Source organism: Bos indicus x Bos taurus, chromosome X (assembly GCF_003369695.1).
Source record: "Bos indicus x Bos taurus breed Angus x Brahman F1 hybrid chromosome X, Bos_hybrid_MaternalHap_v2.0, whole genome shotgun sequence".
Classification (NCBI taxonomy): Eukaryota; Metazoa; Chordata; class Mammalia; order Artiodactyla; family Bovidae; genus Bos; species Bos indicus x Bos taurus.
The window spans coordinates 31,794,703-31,820,850 of NC_040105.1; the positions used below are offsets into that span (position 1 = coordinate 31,794,703).

The 26,148-nt window shown below is 34.8% G+C and overlaps 1 protein-coding gene across 9 annotated transcripts in view; it reads right to left on the minus strand.

The window, feature by feature from the left end:
- DMD (dystrophin) overlaps positions 1–26,148 on the minus strand; it is a 2,656,945-nt gene that overhangs the window by 1,343,657 nt on the left and 1,287,140 nt on the right. For all 9 annotated transcript variants that reach the window (XM_027533579.1, XM_027533577.1, XM_027533571.1 and 6 more), the window contains 5 exons: positions 22,468–22,623; positions 17,661–17,831; positions 9,489–9,668; positions 9,072–9,200; positions 7,232–7,402 (listed from right to left, as the gene is read on the minus strand). In XM_027533579.1, coding sequence (XP_027389380.1) covers positions 7,232–7,402; positions 9,072–9,200; positions 9,489–9,668; positions 17,661–17,831; positions 22,468–22,623 — 807 coding nt within the window. The remainder of the gene's footprint in view (positions 1–7,231; positions 7,403–9,071; positions 9,201–9,488; positions 9,669–17,660; positions 17,832–22,467; positions 22,624–26,148) is intronic.

Here is a 26,148-nt window from a genome sequence, read left to right on the forward strand (position 1 = left end):
CATAGCATATCTGTTGGTTTTGAATTGATAAGATTAATGTTATGGTCACACCTTTTAGATTTGGATATAAAATACACTAATTGGTTAAGACATGTTGGTGGTTCAATAATCACCACACTTTCTACTTTTTATTGAGAATAACTTGAAATACTTTTCTATCTCATGATTATATACGTTTAGTAGTAGCAACTGAAATAGCAGAGGAAAGGACTTAACTCTAAAACATAGGGGGAGACTGATGAATTAAAAATATTACAGCTGGAAAACTGTCTATCTTTTTCTTGTTTCTTTCTTCCTTTCTCCCTTCATTCCTTTATTCATCTCCCATTTCTGGTTTTTGTTTAATTATAATTATTTTTAATAGGAAGAAGTACAAAAATCATTGTTTTAAGGGAGACTAGACATTTTCATATTAAAGCATAACAGACCAACAAAAAATTATCTGATGATACAACTAGAGATAAGAACGTATGCTGAGAGTCAGCATGTTGGAGTGGACAAAGTGATGAATTAGGATCTATGTTTTTTAACCAGGCTATCTAACGGAGAAATAGGGCAACTCCCTGGCTCTCTCACAACCCCTGGTAAACATCTGAAAGTTCTGGTCCAAGGAATAATTACTTTTACATCTGTTGACTGATTGGAGGAATCATTTGCCTTTTTTAAAGTATCATGGTCAGAAATCACTAAATCGCTTTAATCATTTTAAATGTCATGCTAATAGGACCTAGTTAGTTCTAGCAAATGACCCTGCTCACCAAACTCAATTAACAACTACTTTGAAAATACTGTAAATGATCACAAAAGGAATGTGTTATCCAAGTTCCAATAGAACTAATTTTGTTACAGAGATAGGATATTACAAATGTGCAAAAAATGTTGTTAATATAGAAATTCTGTTGGTAGGCTAACAACTTGCTTATTTCAGTGAAATAAAATTAGCAGGTAGAGTAATACAAAGTCTGGGTACTAATTTATTATTTGAGGATTTTGGCTGTGATTATTCCATATGTAATACTTTAAAATTATGTGATGGCTATATATATTTATCTAAGTTTTCATCTATGCCTTTTAAAATAATATCTTTGTAGAAAATTTTACTAAAAACATATTTGTATAATAAGAACACCTGTACCAATTAACAGACAGTGTTCTCTTTTGTCAGAGAAGGTGTTACATTAGAAATAGACTACAAAGGGGAAAAAGATAAATGTATTTGTATTGATAAAGCTGATTATTGAAAACTGACTTTCAGTTAAAATTCTCAAATCCATTGAATCTTAGATTTCTTAGGTCACATTCATAAGATGGATTACTTATTTCCCACTGATGTTTTGGAAGGTCACAGTATCTAAGATATCCTTAAATTATTTATACTTTTCACATATTAAGCCACTATTTAAGATAAAATTAGATGCAACCATGTGTTTTTCCTGATATATTCTACATTAAATGAAAAACTCACTGGCTCTCTTATAGCCATGTATATTAATAAACACATATACATATACAAAAGTCTCTGATGCAAAGAATGATTACTTTTGCACCTGCTAACACTGATTGGATTGGACTGATTGGAGATCAAAATCTTGACACTTTATAATATTACAGCAATAATATTATGAGTATTTGCATATGTGATAGAAGATCATTCAAATCTCATGTTGTAATTACACACACACACACTGCTACATGGATTTCAAAAGCAATTTTAAGACCCATGTGGAAATTAAGGAACATATTGTATATAATACCTAATGACACATAATACGTAATGACTCATTGGAAAAGACCCTGATGCTGGGAAAGATTAAAGGCAGGAGGAGAAGGGGACAACAGAGGATGAGATGGTTGGATGGCATCACCGACTCTATGGACATGAGTTTGAGTAAGCTCCAGGAGTTGGTGATGGACAGGGAAGCCTGGCGTGCTGTAGTCCATGGGGTCGCAGAGAGTTGGACATGACTGAGTGACTGAACTGAATTTAATGGCACGTAAATCTATTTTAATAAAGAATGAAGACATAAGAAAACAAGTTCACCTTTCTTTTGTTTAGTACCAATTACACAGTCAATATGTAACATTTTAGCTCCACAGAAATGTGAAATATTTCTAAATCTCTAGAAGAAATCACAATCTATGGAAATCATGTGTATAAGTTTCATAATAGTTTCTTACCAAGTAATGCAATTGCTATATTAGTAGGACATAGCTAAAATCTGTTTATTCAATATGCTTTTAAAACTAAGTATTACAATGTGACAAATATATCTTGATGTAAATTTTATTCTGTCTCAGAGACAGCCTTTCACACTTAGTTAGTATTCACTCCTGACTCAGTTTTCATTTCCTCATCTTCTTGGCCTTCATATAGTGATTTACCTCTAGGCTAGTTCTCAGCCTAGCTTCTAGACCAGTGGTTCTCAGAGTATGGTTCTTAGATTATTAGCATCAATAACATCTGAAAACCTGTTGGCCATGAAAATGATCAGCCCTCACTAAAGGCCTACTAAATCTTAGTCTTCAGGTACACAAAGTTTAGAAAGTCACTTCTATAGACGGTCATTTCCTTTCCATTCCCCAAATACCTCTTTATTTCAGTTTCTCACTGTTTCTCATGTAGACTACTGTGATGGATCCCTAATTGGTTTCCCTACTTCCTGTCATTATTCGGTTGAATTTTCTTCACAACTCCTGCAGGGGTAATCTTTCAATAGTGCATGAAAAACAAACAAAAATCAAGAATTCCTCAATGCATACTGAATTAAGCATACATCATTAGTCTGGTTGTCATGACCTCTGCCCAAACTATGTCTCATCATCCTTTCCAGTCTTATCATCCACGCCAAGTTTCGTACTCCATGCTCTATTCCATAAGTAAACCGAACTTACTCTCCACTGAACATACTATATGCTCCTGAGGTTTTGTCATAGATTTATCACAATTGTTACCTCTTCTAGGTTGCTGGAGTGGCTGCTAAATCCACTCAGCATACACTCTTTGTCAGCCCAGTATCCATGAATATATCTAACTCCACCATTAAACAGTAAGCTCCTTGAATCCATCACATCTTACTTAACCATTTAGGTACCACAGTAGCAAAATTCATGACCTGAAAGTGCATGATTGGTAAGAACTCATTCATATTCGTCCCTTTTTCTAACCCCTCCTTTATTAATTTTTTTTAAGATCTACCTCAAATATCTTATTTCTCAAATTGTTGACTGTCCTCTCCAACTCCGTTTCTCAGATGATGAAGACAGATAGAGCTTCCAAGTGCAACAAGACTAAAGGAGTCTGTTTACTTGTGCCTTCCTGTTACCCATTCCAAGCTTTTTTCTCCTGCCACTTTCTTTTGCTGATAGGATTCCCCACAACCACCAGCACACTATGCTACCATGTTCTGAGGGTTTAAATCAAAAAGAGTTAAGTCATGGTGTCTTTCTCCTATCTTTAGCCAGGGTTCTGACATTATGGCTGATTGATTTTTTATAACTCTGACCCTCCCCATCAAAACTGCCATCTTCTCAAATTGATTTCATACATACTAGGAGAGATTAAGCATTCTCAAGCCACAAGATACTACTGATTAACCTAAATGAAATGAGAAGAGATAGCATTTCATTTACTTTATGGACCCTATTTAGGACAATTAGAACTTTCCAGTTCTTAAATTGGTTCCTTTGATAATCTGTAAGGCTGGCCTTTGCAATGGAAATCGCAAAGGCACAGGTTCTTGGCCTCTACCCATTCCAGCAGAGACCAGAAAGAGGTATCAGTTATTCCTCCATTTTCCTCCATTTCTTTTTCTCATCAATTTTTATTTCAACTCTCAAAATTCAGCCATTAAGTCTAATATAGATAATGATGGAAATTATTATTTATATGAATTATTTTGACCACTTTATATAATTTATAATGATTTTAAGATTTTTTTCAATATATACTTTTATATATCTTAGATCATTTGATCCTCACCACAGTCTTGAGCTTAAGATAATATAGGCATAACCTTACTACTTTTCTGGATAGAAATGAGGTTCTGTGAGGTAAAGGATCAAATCCAAGATCACGCTCCAAGTATTCTGGCTTGGAGTTAAGAACTTTTCTTCTCACCACAATGTTTCTCACTGATATAATTAAAATTACTGCTGCTGAGAACTGCAGCTGATGGACAAGTTCTCAGCCAATCTAAACCGAGGAACCCAATATACATTGCTTTCTAGACTTTGGAATTTCTTGACATGGACAGTCCTCACAGGACACAAAGTCTTCACCAAATAGTGAATCCAGACATTATCAATGAGTTCTCACAGTAAATTTCTGCTTTACTCAATTGCCCTTTCTAGTTGACCTTTAAAAAGGATCCTGAAATTAGTTCTTAAACTGAGTTCTCTCCATATTCACTCCCAGTTGATTTCTGCTTATTTTATCATGGTAAAATTTCTCCCAAGTTTTTCTACTAAGGGAAAACTACACATATACTCAACCTTAAGAAAGTCATTCTCCACACAAGTCTTACCTTCCAGAAGCCCTACTCTAATAGGAACTGGACTTTGAGATCAAATGCTATTCCCAAGAAATCCAGCACTGCACATACAAGTCATTACATGTCTCACTGCACCAACAAAGTTTAGAATTATCAGGGACTATTACAACTAATCAGTCTTAAATTTAACTAATCCAACCCAGAAATTTTATATTGTGTTCTAAGCACATAACTTATACCCCTGAACCTCATCATAGGAAGAAGAAAGATAAAAGATCAGAGATTCCACCATCCAGTAATTCTACTGTTATCCATTTTATATACTCAGTTCTATATAATAATTCCTTTTGGGGGGGATAGTTTTCCTTTAAAAAACTACTTATCTAGTTCAACCCCCATATCTTATAAACACTGAAATGGAATTACAGAGAGATCGCATGTTCTGCCTAATGCTGACAAAGTTCAGAAGTCCATCCATCTCCTATGTCCACTGTTCTTCCTATTACACTATGTGATTGATGAGACCACCTCATTATTAACTGAAAATCTCCATGAAGATGTACTAGTATTAAGCATATGATATGACTGCAATAAGTAGTTAAACTTGTGTTTGTAGACATGTATTTTTAAGCAAGTATCTTTAACATTCTTGTATATTCCCATACTTACAAGCACAATGGACACTCAATACCATTAGATGATACAATGAATAAGAAAAATATCACATATGTTCTAATGACATATTTTTTGGTTCATCATGATGACAAAGCTTAATTATCTCTTCAAAGACCCCAAATGGGGTCACTGTTGCATCCAGTCATCTCTATCAATTTAGTGTAAAAGGAGTACTTTGAAAGGTAAAAATGGCTGTCATCAATTAATATATAGTTGAAAATATTGATTTAAAATCTCATATGCTTTTCTTCAGTATGAGTAATAAAAGAGACACATCAAGTGACTCACCTGACACATGATATCTGGAAGTATACTGACACATTCTTACAGAAAGTAGAACAATTCAGAAACTTCTGTTGGTCATGCTATGTCAGTTTGTATGGCACAGGCTGACTTCTACTTATTATTCAATACCTACAAGTCACAATCTTGTGACATAATTTATCTCAATCTAACTGCTGAAAAAAAATCAAGAAAATAATACCCTGTCTGCCCTTAAATATTCTCTAGCTCAGTGATTTATTAAAAAGTATGATGGGAAGAATACAAAACTTAGTAACAAAGCATTAGCAGTAATCTCTCAGATGAATGAAATAACTGTTGGTTGTTTAACTATTACTCATCTAATGATATCTCCAGAAGTAATAACTGTTTATTTAAACTGCAGAGTAAATTCTTACCAAAAAAAAAAAAAACTATGAACTGAAAATAAAATTTTAGAGCCTGTAAGGTGTTTTTCAGGTGAGAACCACTACTTAAAATAATATATAAATGAGCAGAACTAATTAAGTTAACTATCACAAATAAAAAGAAATGAATTAAGGTAAGTGAATACCTTTTTGCTTTGGGTAGGAGACTTTTCAAGAGTAATTATGTTTCACATGCAATAAAGTATTTAAGTTTTATATCATATTTCCATATATTTTAGGAATTCCTTTATATGTGCTATTATATATAACAGTGAAACATGTAATGCCTTAGAAGATGTAAATCATGCTATTACTGAGTGTCTATAATTATTAAAACTATTTTTCAAACATATTCTAACTTTCAGGAATCAAAACTTACCTGACATCACATCACATTTACTCACAAATGCTGCAATAATGTTATTCTCATTTAAGATTATTTCTAACAATTATCTGTATATATAAGCACATGTGTTTCATTTACATACATTTTTGTATTTGAAAGCATATCATATATAGTGAAAAATGTGTCAAACCACATTTTATAAATTTGGGAGATAATGCCTTACATTTTGACACTCCCCCAAAGAGCTGGAATTCAAGAATACTGAGTTTATATAGTTTTGCAAGCTACCTATAATATTTTTGCCCTCATTATATGTTATACAAATATAAAGGGTTCTCATGCAAAAGTTCCATATACCCTGGTTCTTCATTAAATAGAGTAAGTATAAATAGACATATAAAATTACAAAAATGAGGATATATAAGCTTTGCAATTATCTGTCTTCATGGCTTGCATGTCATTATAATCTAATGGATTTTATCACAGTAAGAATCGGCAACTAGCAAGAGCAAGTTAAAATACACACGTATACACACATGTGCGCAACCAGTAAAGATGTACAACAACCCTAGATCATGCAGAGACATACAAGGCCTCATTTTGGCTATTTCTTCCATATTGTACACAAGCAATATTATATTTGGCAAAATATGTCAGTAGCGCTTTCTTTAGATGTATGTCTTTTGTGCTTTTTGTTGTTGTTGGCCTGCAGCATGCTATTCGTTACTGTACTGTAAGTTAGCCCTGAAAGTACATATATAAAGCAGTACATACGGAAACCAGTTCTAGAAGGGCTGTGCCAAGAAAAACAAAACGACAGAGAGAGAGGGACACAGGGGCTAGGGAGGAAGAAAGGGAGACAGATTGATCTCCCATGAGATTCAGTGGTAAAATTTCTTTAAATACATTTTGGCCTTCATTTTTCTTTTGCAAACTTTGCTGTGGGGGTGGCCTGCCCCCTTCAGAGTACTGCGCAACCTTCGCAAGAGACCATTTATCACTAGTTTCCACCTTGGAGCAGATCTTCCTACCTTTCCAGTCTTAATTCTGTGAGAAATGGCTGCAAATCGATGGTTGAGCTCTGAGATTTGGGGCTCTATTACTTTCCTGCAGTGGTCGCCGCGGTTTGCCATCAAGTTTGCTGCTTGGTCACGCGTGGAGTCCACCTTTGGGCGTATGTCATTCAGTTCAGCCTTTAAGCGCTATATTCCATGAGCAAGAGACAGGGCTTGAAGTTAGTAATTCAGTGGAGGTTGAAAGAGACCGAAAGAGCAAGAAAGCAAAAGAGAGTGGGGAGGGGAGAGAGAGAACTAGAGAGAGGGCAGAGAGACAGAGAAGGAAAAAGAACACATGCAGAGAAAACCAAGGGAGGAAAAAGCCAACTTCCATAAACAGGAGTAAAGTGAAAATGTGTGTGAGCTCAGGAAAATAGGTCACTGTCCTTGCTTCAGTTTGATCTAAGTTTATTTAAAGCATTTCCTTAGTCTGAAGAAGGACAAGGGATGTTTTCCTGATTTTTCTATGTTGCCAGCAACAATTGTTGTGTCTTATATTTAGTTGTACCTTTCCTCAATTTCAAAGCTGTGGAACAACTTTAACACATGCTCAGGAAGAAAGGGAGCTGAAGAACAATTTTCTATTCCTTCTGAGGACTTATGAATTCCCTTTTGCTTTATCGTATCGATTGTCACAGAAAAAAAATGGATTTTCTAACAGATAGGGATTCTGTGTCACAGACAGAGTGACTGAGGAAAGCTGAGCCTGACAGAGGGGGTTGGAGAGGCTATGAGTGAAATAACTCAGTTCCTATTTTTCCAAAGACCCTGAAGGAATTTCTCTGTAAGGTGACATCCCTTACCTACACATCCAGGGAGAAGGAAGAACAAAAGAAGGTACAGACAATAGAGCAAGTATGTTTGGGACACAGCCTGCAATACATTTATAGTTTTTCATTACAAATGAATTGCAATCTGTAGAATATATTGATTTCATAAAAAAATGAACAAATCAATTGTATAGACAGAAGCTACAGTGTTTGAGGATTCTTTAAATAGTAACCCACTAATCAAATAAAATTATTAAAAATTTCAACAAAACAGAGGAAGGCATTGTTTAATTTATGAGATTTGTTCAAATGTAATTCTTCCTATTTAATTGGAAAAGATGTCATCAAATAAATATAATATACCATTAATATGATATATTTGCATATTATAACTCTCATTCTTCTTACAGGAACCTTTTTTTTTTTTTTAAGTAAAGGCTAAGTTGCCACTAAGAAAGACAGCTTAGGATGTCCTAATAATTGGTTTTGACACAAAAAGAGAGAACACAAAGCCATGTCTACTTTACATGTAGTTAAGAATGAAAAGTTCAGTTTTACATAAGCTCAGTATTGTTACTAAGATTTAGACTTTGTATAGGCAAAATGTATACAGATTGGACGTCTGGTGTTTATTCAGATGGGATGTGAATGATGCAATGAAACTAATCTTTGTGTTAGGCACAGGCATATAGAACTAATACTAAAATTGGCATGATTTGCCATATAACACCAAAATGAATCCAAGAATTCTTTTCTTATCAGGTTTAAGTTGTGTGTAATTAGCTGACAGATCAATATGGACAGATGTCCAGATCACAGAGCTCTTCTAAGTCATGAACTCTCATTCAAATTAAAGAAGTAGGGAGGGAAGGAAAGAAGGAATTAAGGGAGAAAGGAGAAAGGGAAGGAAGGAAGGAGAAGGAAAGGAAGAAAGGAAGATATTTTTCACTTTTAATAAGAAGTCCCTGGCATCTTTTAGGACAAAGATGATTAATATAACTGTTGTGTAGTGTGAACATTACTCATCATAAAAGTTTATTTGCTACCTTTAGCATGTCTTCTTTTTGCTGTGGTTTCTTTTTCTCAGATTCATCCAGAAGTGCATCAGCTTGAATGATCCACTTTGTGATATGATCCACATTCTGGTCAAAGGTTTCCATGTGTTTCTGGTATTCCTTAATTTTACAGAGACAAACCATGACATAGTTATTAGGCAGACAGTATTTTTAAGTATTTGTCCTACTTTGCACAATTCTAAAATACAAAAATGTAGTAGCATACAAATTACTTTTATGTTCAATCTCCATACAGAATATAAGTATGGAAAAATATAATGTAGATATTGAAAAAGAATCAACATTTACATGGACTTGAGGATTTTGTGAACATAAAGACTATTATTGAAAGTTTCTATAATGTCTCTCTCATGACGGAGAAGGGTTGAAAATCTTTCATCCTCTTACCAACAAAAGGTTTAGCCACTCTTCTGCTCGAGAAGTGACGGCTATCCAGTTACTATTCAAAAGACTCAGTTTATCTTCGACCAAGGTCTCCTTCTTGCCCAAAACCGTTTTCAAGGCCTCTCCTAGCTCTGTAATGCTCTTTAGGTGAACCTTCTGTTTCTCAGTCTCTTTCTGAGTAGCCTGTAAAAAGAACAGCATTTGAGCCTCACATAATATATTGTAGCCTTAAGATTTAATGCTTTTGAAATGACTATGCATCTAGTTACTATGGTAAGATTTTTCAAGGGTTTAAACTTTCAACCATATCTTTGGGAATGATGAAAATCATATCCTATATATTGCAGTTCTCTACAGAGTATATATGGATATGTATTTACACATAAACATGATTGATGCCATACTTATTTATGATTATATACACTTAATAAGCATATATATTATCAATCTAAACATATTTATATTTACTTAATTTGTATATGTATTGGATAAATGTAGATCTTGGAAAACCCATCCACCAATAAGCAACTGCTTTTAGAAAATTCAGCAATTTTTGCTATCTTGAATTGCTATAGCAGGAATTTGTAGATTTTTAGTGCCACAAACCTGTTTGACATCTGGCAAAACTTAAATATCCCTTCTCATAATAATGTTTTTAAAAGCATAAAATTAGATACACTAGATTTTAAATAAAAATAATTATACTATAATAAAATATAGAAAATATATTTTTTAAATTTATGAGGTGGCAATAAATGTTTTCTTTCCTAACATGTGTAACTATAATGATCTAGCAACAGACATTTAGGATAATTTCAAAGTAGTGATGAGCACAACTGGTGTTCTGAATTATATTGAATGACTAGAATGTCATATAAAATTATCTTTCATTAATTTATCTGTGACTGGTGGCAAATTCACAGGAATTACTGATATCACTAGGGTTTGTTGCTCACACACATAACAAAAAAGTGCTTAATTTCAGTTAGAAGTAAAGAGATACTATTAAAATCCCTTAAGAGAGCACCAACACTTTCTAAGACTTATTTTCAAACCCCCAAACAAGCACATTCAGTATTGGAAATTACGTAGAGAGTTGATGGGAAATTGATCCTAGTACAAACATTTACTGTCAGCTCTGTCTACAGTCCTTTTTTGTGACATGTCACGGTGAACCACATGACCCTCCTGCATTTCCCTGCCTCTACTCTCGCCCCTCCCCACCCACTCCCCCATCTCTCCCCTACCCACATACAGTTGTTGACATTCCCTGGTGGGTAAGTTTGAGCCAAACAGATATTCTCTCAAGAAGTTTAACTAAGAGATACAGATATTAGGGTAACACCTCAGCTGAGAAATCATTTAGAATGAAGCTGATGTCTTTACCATAGCAAGTCAAAGCCACAGTAAGACAAATTCTTACTGGGAAACAGCAATGACAAGAACTGGAGGGAGACCTTTTGCATAGAGGAACATGAAATATATGCACAGAGAGTAAGAAAAGTGGTTCAAGTAAATGAGAGAAAGGTGGTCCCTAAGAGCATATATCCTTAGTTCTAGATGTTCTCAAAATGCCTTTTCTATATTTGTAATACACCAAAATAATTCTTACGGTTGCCTTTCCTCCATATTATCAGGTCCTAGTCTACTTGAAATATATATAAATCTACAAATACATACACACACACACAAATACCAAATAAGGAAGGGGATAAATGAGGCTAAAAGAGGGTATAAACTAATTTCTATACAAAAGACAATCGCTGTTTCTTCAATTCTAAGATAGGCTTTTCTATTTGTATTTTCCTTTTTCAATGCAAAAATATTTGAACTTAAGGTAATTAATGCTCAATGAACTTATCAGCTACCATGCAGAGGATTATTTGTAATGTAGGTGTCATCTGTTGTATATGAGTGAGCACAGCAGTTCATAAAATGAATTCCTTCACGTATTAATCCTAAATGCTACGGAGCGCCTGTTAAATGCATCACTGTTTCAGCAGGGACATAGGGGATTTTACTCAGCATTTTTTATGAAATTATGAGAAATGCTGTTTTGGGGGAGAAAAAGTCATTCTGGATTTTGACTTGTGAGTGTCACGGACTAGATTTCAGTCCTCTTACTCCTTTTGCCTGTACCCTTTGTTAGTACACAATCTTTACAACTATATGTGGTGGTCATTGTTCTAGGTACTGTGAGTAAAAGGATGGAAACAAAGTCCTTACCCTTATAAAACTTATATTTGAATATAAAAAAACATGAAAATATATGCAAATGATCATTTCCTACTTCCTGCATTCCAAACTACTGCCCTGTCACTAGAGTTCATTTATTTGTAAAGGTAACACTTCACAAAGTTAAATCCTAATTTATATTTGGATCACTAATTATTCCTAAAAATAGCTTCAGAAAGATGACACTAAGTTTAAGCTTTGGTATAAAAAGTTATGTACACAGACATCTGTCCCTTCCCAGATCAGCCAAAGTGATGAAAGGCGATGGAAATTCCCAAATCTCAGAAGACATCAGAGAAGTTTTGAATTTAAGGAATAATGGTGCAAACAGTTAAGGGGTCCCAAACAACTATTATGCATTAAAATCTACCCAAATTCTCCAGCTACTTCTCAAGAGAAAATGTTTAATGCCCAGTGATATTTCATTCAGTTAATGAGCATAAGAAAACAAGACATGTGGACTAATGTTTGATTTCATTTCAGGGTTTTCAATGTTAACAAACTCAAGTATGCTGAAGTTAGCACCATCATGAATATGAACTTGAAAAAAAAGCAGTGATCATTGTAGTAGTTTAAAACTGCTTATGGCTAAAAGTGACTCAGGAGAAAAATACACTCCTTTTGTAAAAAGACCTAAAGCTGAACATTTACATGTAATATTCAAGAACAAACTAGTATTGAATCACTTGTATAAATACTATTTTGGGTTAGGAAATATATTGTGCTTGTTTACTGAATTTTTAAAAAAAATTTCCCCACAAAAGCATTTTGAATTAATGGCATGGCTTACAAACAATAAATTTTAGATTTTAAGAAATTTACTGAACTTGCTCTGTGATGTGGACTTCAACTTTGATGAGTCAATGAACATCAGATGCTTAACACTCACTCTACACTGTGACTTTCACTGCCAGAGATAAGGAAGGAGGCAATCTTTGTATACTCTGCTCTAATGTTATCTAAAGTGTAGCTGTAGAGAAAAGTTGGAATGCAATCATTTTGCTATCATATTAGAAAGAACATAATTTGGAGGAAAGGATAATTCATGGCTGGGATAATTCATGGCTGGAATAAGTGTAAATGGCTTCAAGGGAGAGGTAATGCTTGAAATCAGAGTTTACCATAAAGGGCTGGATGGTTTAGACTGACTAAAGACTGTATAAAATGATAAGAAAGTATGAAGGTTGGAATGAAATGCCACCAAAAGGGGAATCAGTTCAGTTCAGTTGCCCAGTCATGTCTGACTCTTTGCAAGGAAGAGGAAAAGGGGAATATGGGGCACTAACTGGAAACTAAAAACATATATTTTATGATGTCAAGGAACCATTTTCCCATACATTAAAAGCTTCCTACAACAGAAGAACGTCCATACTTGCAGATGTATTGAGAACTGAATTACTAAATTCAACTATAGCTACTGTGTTGGTCATTCTCATTACACCCTCACCTGGTACTCTTTAAGAAAGGTAGACTTATGGGGTTGATGAGATGGATAAATCAAATTGAAAATGTATTTCTTCCTCTTAAAATGCATTAAATCCTCAGCATACATGTTCCCTTCTGTTGCCTTATGAGGTGAGGGTTGGGGAGGGTTTTGGAAGGTCTACCATTTTGAACGGGCAAGTTCAAATTCAATGATTAAACTGAATAAATTGAAACTCAGCTCTTTTAGTTTTTTCAATCTTACAGTAATGTGACAACTTCTAGGATCAATTTTAAAGCTGAATTAAAAGCACAATTATGAACACTCAGTTTTATTTTGACTTATGACACGGTAGAAAGAAATCTGAGTACTGAAAAATTGATGCTTTTGAACAGGGTGTTGGAAAAGACTCTTGAGAGTCCCTTGGACTGCAAGGAGATCCAACCAGTCAATCCTAAAGGAAATCAGTCCTGAATATTCATTGGAAGGACTGATGTTGAAGCTGAAGCTCCAATACTCTGGCTACCTGATGCGAAGAACTGACTCATTGGAAAAGACCCTTGCTGGGAAAGACTGAAGGCGGGAGGAGAAGGGGATGACAGAGGATGAGACGGTTGGATGGCATCACCAACTCGATGGACATGAGTTTGAGCAAGCTCTGGGAGTTGGTGATGGACAGAGAAGCCTGGCGTGCTGCAGTCCATGGGATCACAAAGAGTCAGACATGACTGAGCTACTGAAATGAACTGAACTGATGCCATGGTCATAAGTCTTGTTTCAGGAGTTTTAACAGCAGCTAAATGTGAACTATCCACTGGTGTTCTTAGGTTTTATGATACAGGAAAAAAATGTCAGATAACAGTAGAACTCAATGTAGATTTAAATTGTCACAACACCATTTCCATATGTCTTCCTTCCTTTACTAGGATGTTGCAAAATTCTTGTTTATTTGATCTTCTTTTATCTCTTGTGCAAGTTCTCCATATAAGAAGGGTTGACTAACCAATAAAAGGTATTTTAAAAGGTTACCCTCCCCATTGAATTCTGCCTTCAGTCAGTCTGCATCAATATTATACCATTTCTGGTCATCAGATATGAGAGAGAGTTTTTACCTTTAGCTACAAAATATATTCATGGGAAGAAAGTGAACAAATTATCACATTACCACAATTCTAACATGTGCATTTGTACATATTAAAGTTTCTGAAATGAGATAAAACTTGCAATCTATATTCACATTTAAGGGAGTTGTGTTTCTTTGATCCACAACATCTATAATTAAATCAAGTGTATCACTTGATCTCATATGTCTTAAATGTGATAAAATATGATATTAGTTGTTTTTTAGGCCCCAACACTACTGTCATGGTTTGAGGATTAGAACACATTTTATTATTAGGCTAATGTTATGGAATAATATAATGATAAATTTTAAGACTATAAAACAGTAAGGAGTGGCTTTTATAGTAATGTGCATTGACTTTTTATTAATAATGTATTGTCTATGAAAAAGAATTTCATGAAGGCAGAATATGTAGAACAGAAATTATAGCTATAACTATAATGACAGTGAATAGTGACTTCAGTGGCATTTAACAGATGTTCTATTTTCTAAGTAACAGCTGCTTGATGCATTCATTGTACCAAGTTAATGATCTGCTAGTGTTATTTCACTTCACAGATAAATTACTGTGCTCTCTTTAAAAAAAAGATATGCAATTTTTCATGGGAATGAAGTGCAACAGACTTTAGAAATAAGTAATAGTTCTCATGCTTTTACAGCGAAGAGGAATGATAAGTTGAGGCAATTATCCAGATAATCTAGGACCAGAGGCCAGATCTCTTTAAACTGTGAAAGGTGATTGTTTGAGGAAAAAAAAATACAGGACATGGTTGGCTGAACTGAACATAGATTTCCTAAGACTGCTTGTATTGCATTAGCTAATAGGTCTCAAACTGTGCTGAATATTAGAGATTTAGAGACACTGACCTCACAGTCCAATTAAATCAGAATTTCTGGGGGTGGGCCCTCAACACTGATAGGCTTTTAAGGTTCTCAGATGATTTCAGTGTGCAACCAACACTGAGAACCACTGGCAAAACAGAATGAAACATTCTGTCACGTGACTGTCATTAAATTTTAGGAATAAAGTGCAGCCAAAGGAGAGAAGGATAACTGAGTAAAGTTATAATTGTTGTTCTTAATGTTGACTATTATAAACATTTGTCCCTGAAATACATGTGAAAATCATGACTCGTTACATCAGTGACTAGACATCAATTGTTTTGTGTTATTTAATACTCAGCATTTATGTACGTGTATGTGTGTGTGATTCTCACAGGTAACTCTTGGTATCCTAAGACTGTGTTAAGAAAAACTAATGGGCAATGTATGCAAAATGGTAAATATGAACTATCGAAAATGCTGAAGGATTTAAACTATCAAAGGACCAATTATTTTTCTAGGGAATTATATTTAACCATTTTAATCTTTAGCTAACACTGTGGATATTAAAAGGCTTTAATCTGGCAGAATTATTTAACTGGCTTTGAACTTTTGACTACTGAAATTAAATGAGGAATAAAAGAAATCTCTTAGTGGTTAAAGTCAGTAAATCATGTAGATTAAACTTTGCTGAAGCTTATATTTTTCCAAACATAATGATCATCAGAGATATAAACTTCTATTTAATTACATAAATATTTTTCTATGGTTAGATTTTTGTGTTCAACTGATATGCTAAACAATTGTAGCCAGTAATGGGATAGTCAGAATTGATTTATTTAAATCTGTCCTCCAAAAAAAATTAAAAAAATAAATAAATAAATAAATCTGTCCTCCAGAATGCTTCCTCTGTGTCTTCATTTTAGAACATTACCTACTCATCATTTCATCAGGACACTGACTACTCAGCCAGACGGAGACATCTTTTGCAACCCTCCTTGAAGGCTAGATACGATCATGTGACTCAGATCTACCAAGTGGAATTCTGGCTTATTTCTTACAGCCACCTAGCCTGCACTTAAATACATGAATGTTATTGATTCCCAATAAATAGAAATATAATGTTTGTTTTTGTGATAGGAGAAAAAGAAAAGTAAGGCCAATGTAACTTTTAATCTGTATGCTCTGTACACTCACTACTCTAATGATTTCACAATATATATGATCCTGAACTAGTAACTGTAAGTCAATATCTTATCTCTAACAAATCTATTCTGAACAGGAAGAAAAAAGAAATTCATTCTCTACTGTTTATTTGAAAATAAAGTGTAGTTAATAAATCTTTACAACTGCATGTCATCCAAATCTACATGAAGAAAATCAGTTTTCAGTTTTGGTCTCACTGTAGGACTAAGTTTTTACATAATGCAATTAAAGTTCCCAAATTTGGTTAATCCAGATATAAATCTTGCATTAAAAATAAAGCACAGATATCTTAAACATATAGTTAATGCAGGCATGGGTTTGTTAATTTAAAAAAAATTGAGGAAGCGGGTTGTGCTATGATTGATTTTTTTCTAAGTGACCAGTGGCTTGGCAAAGTTTAAGGTGAAAACACACTATTAATATCAACTATTTAGTTTATATCAACATACTTTCAAGTAATCCAGTAATATGTCAACTGAAAAAAAAATTAAGCTATTGGTGCTTTGACCTTGAATTGTAGAGAACAATGATGTCTGACTGGCTGTCAGAGAAACACTAAGAATCCACAAGCTGAGGATTAAGAGAAACCCAGGGCTGTTTGGGGAGAAGGCAATGGCACCCAACTCCAGTCTCTTGCCTGGAAAATCCCATGGACGGAGGAGCCTGGTGGGCTGTAGTCCATGGGGTCGCTAGGAGTCGGACATGACTGAGCAACTTCACTTTCACTTTTTACTTTCATGCATTGGAGAAGGAAATGGCAACCCACTCCAGTGTTTTTTCCTGGAGAATCCCAGGGACGGGGGAGCCTAGTGGGCTGCCGTCCATGGGGTCGCACAGAGTTGGACACCACTGAAGCGACTTAGCAGCAGCAGCAGCAGCAGGGCTGTTTGGTGGTGGAAATGACAGGGGCCATAAAGACCCCATGAGATTTTTTATGATTGTGACATCAATAACTTGCTCATCTTGCAAGTTTGTCCAGCCTAACTGTCTGAAGTCTCTGCATCTTTGCCTTCCTCATGGTTGTGGGGTCCATCTGAATAGTCTCTCTTAACCAAGCTAGGGAACACAGAGTCACATCTTTGAACTGACTTTCTGACTAATGATGTATATATATTTTAAGGACTTATTCAGAACCTACCTAATTCTAAATAACCATTGGAGAAAATCTTGCTGAAGGTTCCCACTGGCTTTAGTGTGATTCTGAAATATACAGTTCAACTACTGATGAATTTTTGAGGAAAGGGAAAATGAAGCATGATAATATTTACAGTTCTATTATTGTTGTACATTAACAGCTCCTTAAAAAATCAAATTACACTATGTCCTCATATATGTTAAAAATAACCTTCAGTGATATGGGTTTTACCTTTCCCCAGGCAACTTCAGAATCCAAATTACTAGGCATTCCTTCAACTGCTGATCTCTTTGTCAGTTCCAAATCTGTAGCTGCCAGCCATTCTGTCAAGGCATTCATTTCCTTTCGCATCTTACGGGACAATTTCAAGCATTTCTCCAACTGTTGCTTTCTTTCTGTTACCTGAAAAGAATGACCATAAAATGTAATTTGGTTTACTTTTTCTTTTCTTTTTTTTTTTTTTTTTTTTGTTGATATATGGCAAAACCAATACAATATTGTAAAGTTGGTTTACTTTTTCAACTCAAGTTTAATTATGGCTACTTAATTGGAACTTTCATATTTTTGTCATTTTAAAATAACCTTCTTCTTACTTGAAAAAAATCATATTTTAGAAATATTATGTATTCTGAATATTAATAGTGAATAAACACAGTCTATGAAAGATGAGATCCTTTATCCAAAAGATAGCATCCTGTATCAGGGAGAAGGAAAAGCTACTATTATTTTCTCTAATATAAATAAAATTAATTTATGGCCACAGTTTTTAAATAAATAAAAGGATATAAGTCAAACTGAAGACATGGCATGTTTCTTTTAGAAAACGTTCAATCATCTGTCAAAGAGATGGGCAACATTTACAATCCTCTATATGGGTGTTCTTTGGAGGGACTGATGCTAAAGCTGAAACTCCAATACTTTGGCCACCTCATGCAAAGAGTTGACTCACTGGAAAAGACTCTGATGCTGGGAGGGATTGGAGGCAGGAGGAGAAGGGTACAACAGAGAATGAGATGGCTGGATGGCATCACTGACTCAATGGATGTGAGTCTGAGTGAACTCCGGGAGTTGGTGATGGACAGGGAGGCCTGGCGTGCTGCGATTCATGGGGTCGCAAAGAGTCAGACATGACTGAGCGACTGAACTGAACTGAACTGAACTGATATACAAATGAGGCTCGCCCTTGCTGTTAAGTAATCAAAATGGGCAAAAAATACTATTTGTCTCAGAGGCAAAAATATTTGTAAAATATTTAGAACAGTTGATTTTATTGTCATTGCATCATTGAAGTGTCTCACTTTAGCACAAAAACAACACAATAGGTCACTTTCTCCTTAAACATTAATTTATCATTTAAAGGGAGTAAAAAAGTTAGCACCATAACACAGTTTTACCCTCATTAATAGAGAAAATCATGATTTAATCCTGTGTTTCAGTTCTCAGTGTTTAAAACTAAGACTCTCAAAGTCAAATTCTTCCATGTTCTTACACAGAGAATGAACAAATTTGTGTTTCTCCACCACTCTTCTGATGTTCCTACATCTTAGGAATGGGTTGGTTGGCTTTAATAAAAAGCCCAGAATCTATTATCTCTTGATATATATGTGGGTGTGTAAACAAAAATAGAATAAATAAAAATCCATGATATATGAGCTCTGAGAAGATATACACACATATATATTTTGTTGCTGTTGTTTAGTCTCTAAGTCATGTCTGACTCTTTTGGTACCCCATGGACTGTAGCCCACCAGGCTCCTCTGTCCATGGGATTTCCCAGGCAAGAATACTGGAGTGCATTGCCATTTCCTTCTCCAGGGGATCTTTCTGACTCAGAGATCGAGGTCGAACCCACATTTCCTGCTTAGAGATGGATTCTCTACTACTGAGCCACCAGGGAACCACCCCCCCATATATATATACACATATACATATATGTATATATTTTTTACAACCAATAATGCAGCCATAAGCATGAAGAAATAGCACAGTGAAGATTTTTTTAATTAAATGTTGCAATGAAAATAAATACCCTGAAATTTTGAGACAAATACAAATATTCAACAAAATTTGCTTCTTTAACAGAGGTGTGCACACATTTGTTGAAGCTGCAAATTCAATGTTTGTTTTACAGATCTTTCCTACTATTCTTCCCTTCAGAGAAGTGAAAGCATTTGCCATTTTGAGTGTAAGGATTTTATTTGTGTGTAGCAGGAAAAAATATACACCTTCATGGTGTGTTTCTATGCATAGTTATTTTTTCTATGCATTATTGATAGAAAAGAATTCTAGATTCAGTATTTCAAAGAAATTCTATCTTCCCAGAGCTCATGCCTTATTGATTTTTATTTATTTGATTTTGTTTATATCCAGCTAAATATGTTTTAATAAAACAGGAGATACTGCCATCTTAAGGAAAATTGAGTTTTACACTTTTTCTTATTTTGCTGGAGAAATGATACATTTAAAATAGTGCCACCTGCAGTAGAAACTTTCAGCCATCACTGTTTCATGAACACTTAAACATGTACCTGAGGCTGACATGAATATTGAGACTTTGAGTATGAGCATTTGAAGTTGCAATGAGTATTGCTATTTATGTATATTGTCATATAATTTAAAGTATACAAGGGCCATTTAAGGAACTGTAAGTATTATTATATCTATATTGCTAGTTGTAATATCTCTTGATGAAACGAAATAGATTTAGATAAGAAACTCTTTGATTTTTAGTCAATGAACAATTAAGCTAAGTTGGTAATATTAATCAAACTAATGAAACTGTTTTAAGAAAAGGATCATGGATGGAACTGAAATTCCTGCAAATCGATAAGTTGAAACCTAAGCCCGCATGTGACCTGTATCTGAATACAGGCTGTTTAGACAGTAATTAAGGTTAAATGAAGTCATAAGGATGTGACCCTAATCAGACTGGATTATGGCCCTACTAGCAGAGGAAGGAAAAGTTATCCCTCCCACTCTTTCCATCCCTCTCATCCTCTTCTTTCCTCCCCTCCATCCCTCATACTCTCCCTCCCTCTCCATTGTGTAAGAATACAGTAAGAAAGTGGCTTTCTGCAAGCCAGGGTGAGGGTCCTTACTAGACTGACACCTTGATCTTGAACTTCTTAGCCTCCAGAACTGTGAGAAACAAAATATTCTTGTTTAAGCCACCTACTCTATGGTATTTTGTCATGGTAGCCTAAGCTGATTAATACAAAAATTAACATATATAGACTGAACTAAGGCAAGTAAAAATGATATAAAATCTGAATATAATTAAAATAGAATGGCTTGTATATTTATACAAAAGGATAATAGATTAAGATATCCCATTTCCTTTGTTTTCATAAAAGAAAACCATCACTGCTGAAGGTACTTAGAAGATTTAAATATGGACATTTTTTTCTCAGGAAGGGAATATGTGACTTTGCCATTTTCTGTAATATGATATGTATACATATTCCCTTTACCACTAATGTTTCTAAATCTTTATTTCAAAAATAAATGCCTGCCCTACATTTTTTTCAGTGTTCTGTCATGTTTTTAAAACTAAGTATGATTTCTTAGTAATCATTCATTTTGCTTTAATGATATTACTTAGTGCCAAATGGGTAGATAAACATACACTTTCAAACATGTATTTTCAGGAATAAATAGGTCTTTATATCCTCAGAAGAACCATTCACTCCTTAATAATAATCAACTCAGGGCACTAATAGTCTTCTAATGTCATTTTTACTGTTCTAAATTCTAAGTGATTTATTCTACATTATTTATGTTAAATTTTGGAGAAGGCAATGGCACCCCACTTCAGTACTCTTGCCTGGAAAATCCCATGGATGGAGGAGCCTGGTAGGCTGCAGTCCATGGGGTCGCTAGAGTCGGACACGACTGAGTGACTTCACTTTGACTTTTCACTTTCATGCATTGGAGAAGGAAATGGCAACCCACTCCAGTGTTCTTGCCTAGAGAATCCCAGGGACGGGGGAGCCAGCTGGGCTGCCGTCTATGGGGTCACACAGAGTCAGACATGACTGAAGCGACTTAGCAGCAGCAGCATATTAAATTTACTCTTGCAAAGACCTTGTGCAAATTCTTCAAGGCAAAGAAAAGGCCCAGGCAATAATTTATACTTGAAAAAGCAGACTCTTTCAAAATATGTGAAATATAAATTAGAAGGTTTTTAAAATAAATAATTTAGACTTTTTAAGATATCAATTGTACATAATTACTGACTCTTGCTTTACAATATATAAGGAAAGTGGGAAGTGCCCAGTGTTTATGGTTTCAGACTGCCAACTAATAAGAATCATTATTTTCAGATTTTCATTTGAATCTAAAATTCACTTTCTCTCAGTGATAAGTAATTTGCAATTCGTAGCTTTAGGTCATAACCTTCAATCTACTTTCAGGGTGCAGTATTACAATTCTGCCTCTGCATGGCTAGTCCTCAAATGTGGGCAAGCATTTACATTTGTGTCTAAGATGAAGTGACAATTTTCTCATTGATGTTGTTATATTAAATAAAATTGGAAACCTGAGCTGTAAAAATATTAATAGACTCTTTTCTCCAAATTGGTCTCAGTAAAGCTGTTTCTATGTAGAATGTATCAATTCCATTATACCTAAAAATAAGTAGGCATCTTAGTTTGTAAAATTACCAGCCTTTCAGTCATCACAAGTAAATATATACAATGAAAAGAAGGGACAGGTTTAGAACAATGGAACTCTTTCAGAACTATCTGATGGACCAATAAAAATGTCTCTGAGTTTTATGTATTTTTTAATATGGTCTGCAATGTAGAGACTCACTAATTATTGTTTCTAAATAAGAATCACACATGGGAATGTATCTCTATGTATGTATATATGTCTGTCTGTATGTATATATATCTGTATCCATGTATACATGTATCTATCTGTAGGAAGTAAATGATTTAGACTTTCTAACATATCAATCGCACATAATTACTGACTCTTGCTTTACAATATATAAGAAAACTGGGAAGTAGCCAGTATTCATGATTTCAGCACACACCTTTGCTCCCAGCTCATTATAATGCAGTTTCAAAGCCGTTACTCTTTCATCAAGCTCTTTAGGGTTTTCCGTCTGCTTCTTCTGTACAATTTGACGTCCAGTTTTAATCACCATTTCCACTTCAGACTTCACTTCACTCAGACTTTTATACAAGTTCTAAGTTAAAACATAAAACAAAATAGAATAAGCAATAGTGTCTGATTCATACTATCATTAAAAAAAAAATTTGAGTAGAGATCACCTGAATTGCTATTTTATGGTTTCAGTTTTAACAAAGTAGCATTTTGCAGCTGTGGTCAATATTTAGCTTTTGAAATTTCTTATTGATTTAATTCTTCTAGTTGTAATTACATGTACATACACAGGCATGCATATTGTGCAGTTATTCTTACCAAAGTAAGGGTACATCATGCATATATTTAATTCTTCATCCCATGTTTACAAAGTTCATTTTTAAAAGCTATATGACTTCTATTTTAAATTTTGTAATTATATAATTCTAGCTGTGACTTGGGAAAAATTCATTTACTCATTCCCCAGGTGTTTATTGAATGCCTATTTATACTAGACAGTATTTGAGTCACTAGAGAATCAGTGGTGGCCAAGCTAGACACTATTCTCACAGTGCTACGTTATAGTTGGGTTAAAATGTCTGAATTGCCAGATTGTAATTCTAACACATATTAAATCACATAAAAGGAGGGAATATAATCTTAAATGTTAATAAAATGATATAAATTTATTTTCTTAATGGAGCTGATCAATTAAATGTAGACTAATATAAAGTATTACCTAAAACTCATAAGTACATCACAGCTCTAAAGAACACATATATTGGTTCACAACAGTATCCTGCTGTAACAAATCCTCATTAAACAAGTGTCATAGCTTTCTCTTGTAGTTACTTTACTTGGAAAGATACGTATGTTTGAATGTATGTGTGTATGTACGCATGCATATGTGTACACATGTATATGTATACAGGCATATGTAATAGTTTACATTATATATTGTCACATTAAGTTGTTCAATGGTGAGTCTGAACAACAAATACTTATTGGCCCTGAGAAATAAAGTTGCTAGTAGGTATTACAAGTACTGTTATTTGGGAGTTGGAATAGAAATTAAGTTTGCTTTTTTTCCTTTTCAGTTTAAAATCAATGAAAACAAAGCATTTTGTGAACGCTGAGCAATTATCCTATTCATTAAGGCTACATACATAACTATTTTCACCTTAATTCTCCCTTTGGTGATCACTTGAAGTTGTTAATATTCCTTTATTAATACTTGCGAGTTCTTTCTGAGCTTTTCATTTTTTTTAATTAATTTACTTCTTTTAGAAAATATAAATATATCTGGGTATTTATAAACATTTAAATCATTAACTGTCACACTGGGATTCAATTCCTAAATTCTGGAATCCGAGATATTTCCAAATGACTATTTTAAATGTTAAAAAAAAAAAAAAACTTTAAATGTTAATGATTTACTTTTATGAAAATGAAAGTCGCTCAGTCATGTCCGACTCTTTGCAAACCCATGGACTACATATTCCATGAAATTTTCTAGGCCAGAATACTGGAGTGGGTAGCCTTTCCTTTCTCCAGGGGATCTTCCCAACCCAGGTTTCCTGCATTGTAGGTGGATTCTTTAGCAGCTGAGCCACAGAACTGATAGCCAATTTCATCACTTCATTCAATAGAGAGAATATTTATCATTAAGAAAGGGAAATAAGTTTTTACATGTGTTTGTGTTCATGTTTTTAAGACTTTAACAGAACAAAAATCTTGAAAGCAAAGGCCATGATTGTGGTGTTGGAGAAGACTCTTGAGAGTCCCTTGGACTGCAAGGAGATCCAACCAGTCCATTCTGAAGGAGATCAGCCCTGGGATTTCCTTGGAAGGAATGATGCTAAAGCTGAAACTCCAGTACTTTGGCCACCTCATGCAAAGAGTTGACTCATTGGAAAAGACTCTGATGCTGGGAGGGATTGGGGGCAGGAGGAGAAGGGGAAAACAGAGGATGAGATGGCTGGATGGCATTACCAACTCGATGGACATGAGTTTGAGTGAACTCTGGGAGTTGGTGATGGACAGGGAGGCCTGGCGTGCTGCGATTCATGGGGTCGCAAAGAGTCGGACACGACTGAGCGACTGAACTGAACTGAGCATCTTAATAATGAAAAATACAAATGTTGTAAAGAAAATATATCCTTATGGAAGGATGACCTGAATTGGTCCTAACATTTAAACCAGAAGCAGAAACAGATGATAAAGAATCCACCTGCAATGCAGGAGACCTGGGTTCGATACCTAGGTTGGGAAGATTCCCTGGAGAAGGGGAAGGCTACCCACTTCAGTTTTCTTAGGCTTTCCTGGTGGTTCAGATGGTAAAGAATCCACCTGCAGTGTGGGAGACCTGGGTTTGATCCATGGGTTGGGAAGATCCCCTCGAGAAGGGAAAGGCTACCCACTCCAGTATTCTTGCCTAAAGAATTTCATGGACAGAGGATCTTGGTGGGCTAAAGTCCATGGAGTCACAAAAGAGTCAGACACAACTGAGCAACTTTCACCTGAGAAATTAAGGTGACTTGTTTGGATCACCTGAGAAACAGATTGAGGAAACACTTTAATCTGTTTCCTCTGTACTGAGCTGAGTTGGGGCATAGTAATACCTGGCTATAGGTAGCGTTTTGCTTTTTTTTTTTCCAGTTCATAATGACTAACAGAAAAGATTTATGAAGTACCATTAGAGACTTGTTCCTAGAAGAATGAACAGCTTGCCCTCTGTGAATATATTTAGCCATGATGATTATGTACTTAGGTCATTTTGCTTTCAATTTTTTGAAAAAATATAAGATAACATGTACTCCCATGTATTCCCAATGTTACTTATCTAATATATATGCTGCTGCTGCTGCTAAGTCGCCTCAGTCGTGTCTGATTCTGTGCGACCCCACAAACGGCAGCCCACCAGGCTCCTCTGTCCCTGGAATTCTCCAGGCAAGAACACTGGAGTGGGTTGCCATTCCTCTAATATATATAACTATATTCAAAATTTCTCTTGGGGGTAAGAATATTTATAATAATGATGCCACTTTCATGCATTGGAGAAGGAAATGGCAACTCACTCCAGTGTTCTTGCCTGGAGAATCCCAGGGATGGGAGAGCCAGGTGGGCTGCCATCTCTGGGGTCGCACAGAGTCGGACACGACTGAAGCGACTTAGCAGCAGCAGCAGCAAAATGCAGCTTTCCTTACTAAGCAATATTGCTGAATAAAATTTATTCCATAATTTTTCACAAATACAATTTTTGTTTACAAAGAATATTTTCCCATTCATAATGATATGATGATAATGAACCTAAGGGTTTCTTTTTCATTTATGTTATGGAACAGAAGCAGAAACAATACTTTAAGCACAAAGTGCTCAATAGACAAACTTTTTCCCTTTAATGTTAATAGCACTCTGTGTTTTCTATGTGGATTTCTACCTTGACATTCCATAGTACACACAGATTTATATTAATACTTGTATTACTCTAGTAGATGACTTCATAATTCAGCTCCATGTTATCAGAGAAGTCATCTGGCTTGGTGAATTTTCAATAACTGCAACAAAGAACACTACTCGAAATCCTTTTAGTGAAGATTTACACTACAGGATAATTATATCTTCCATA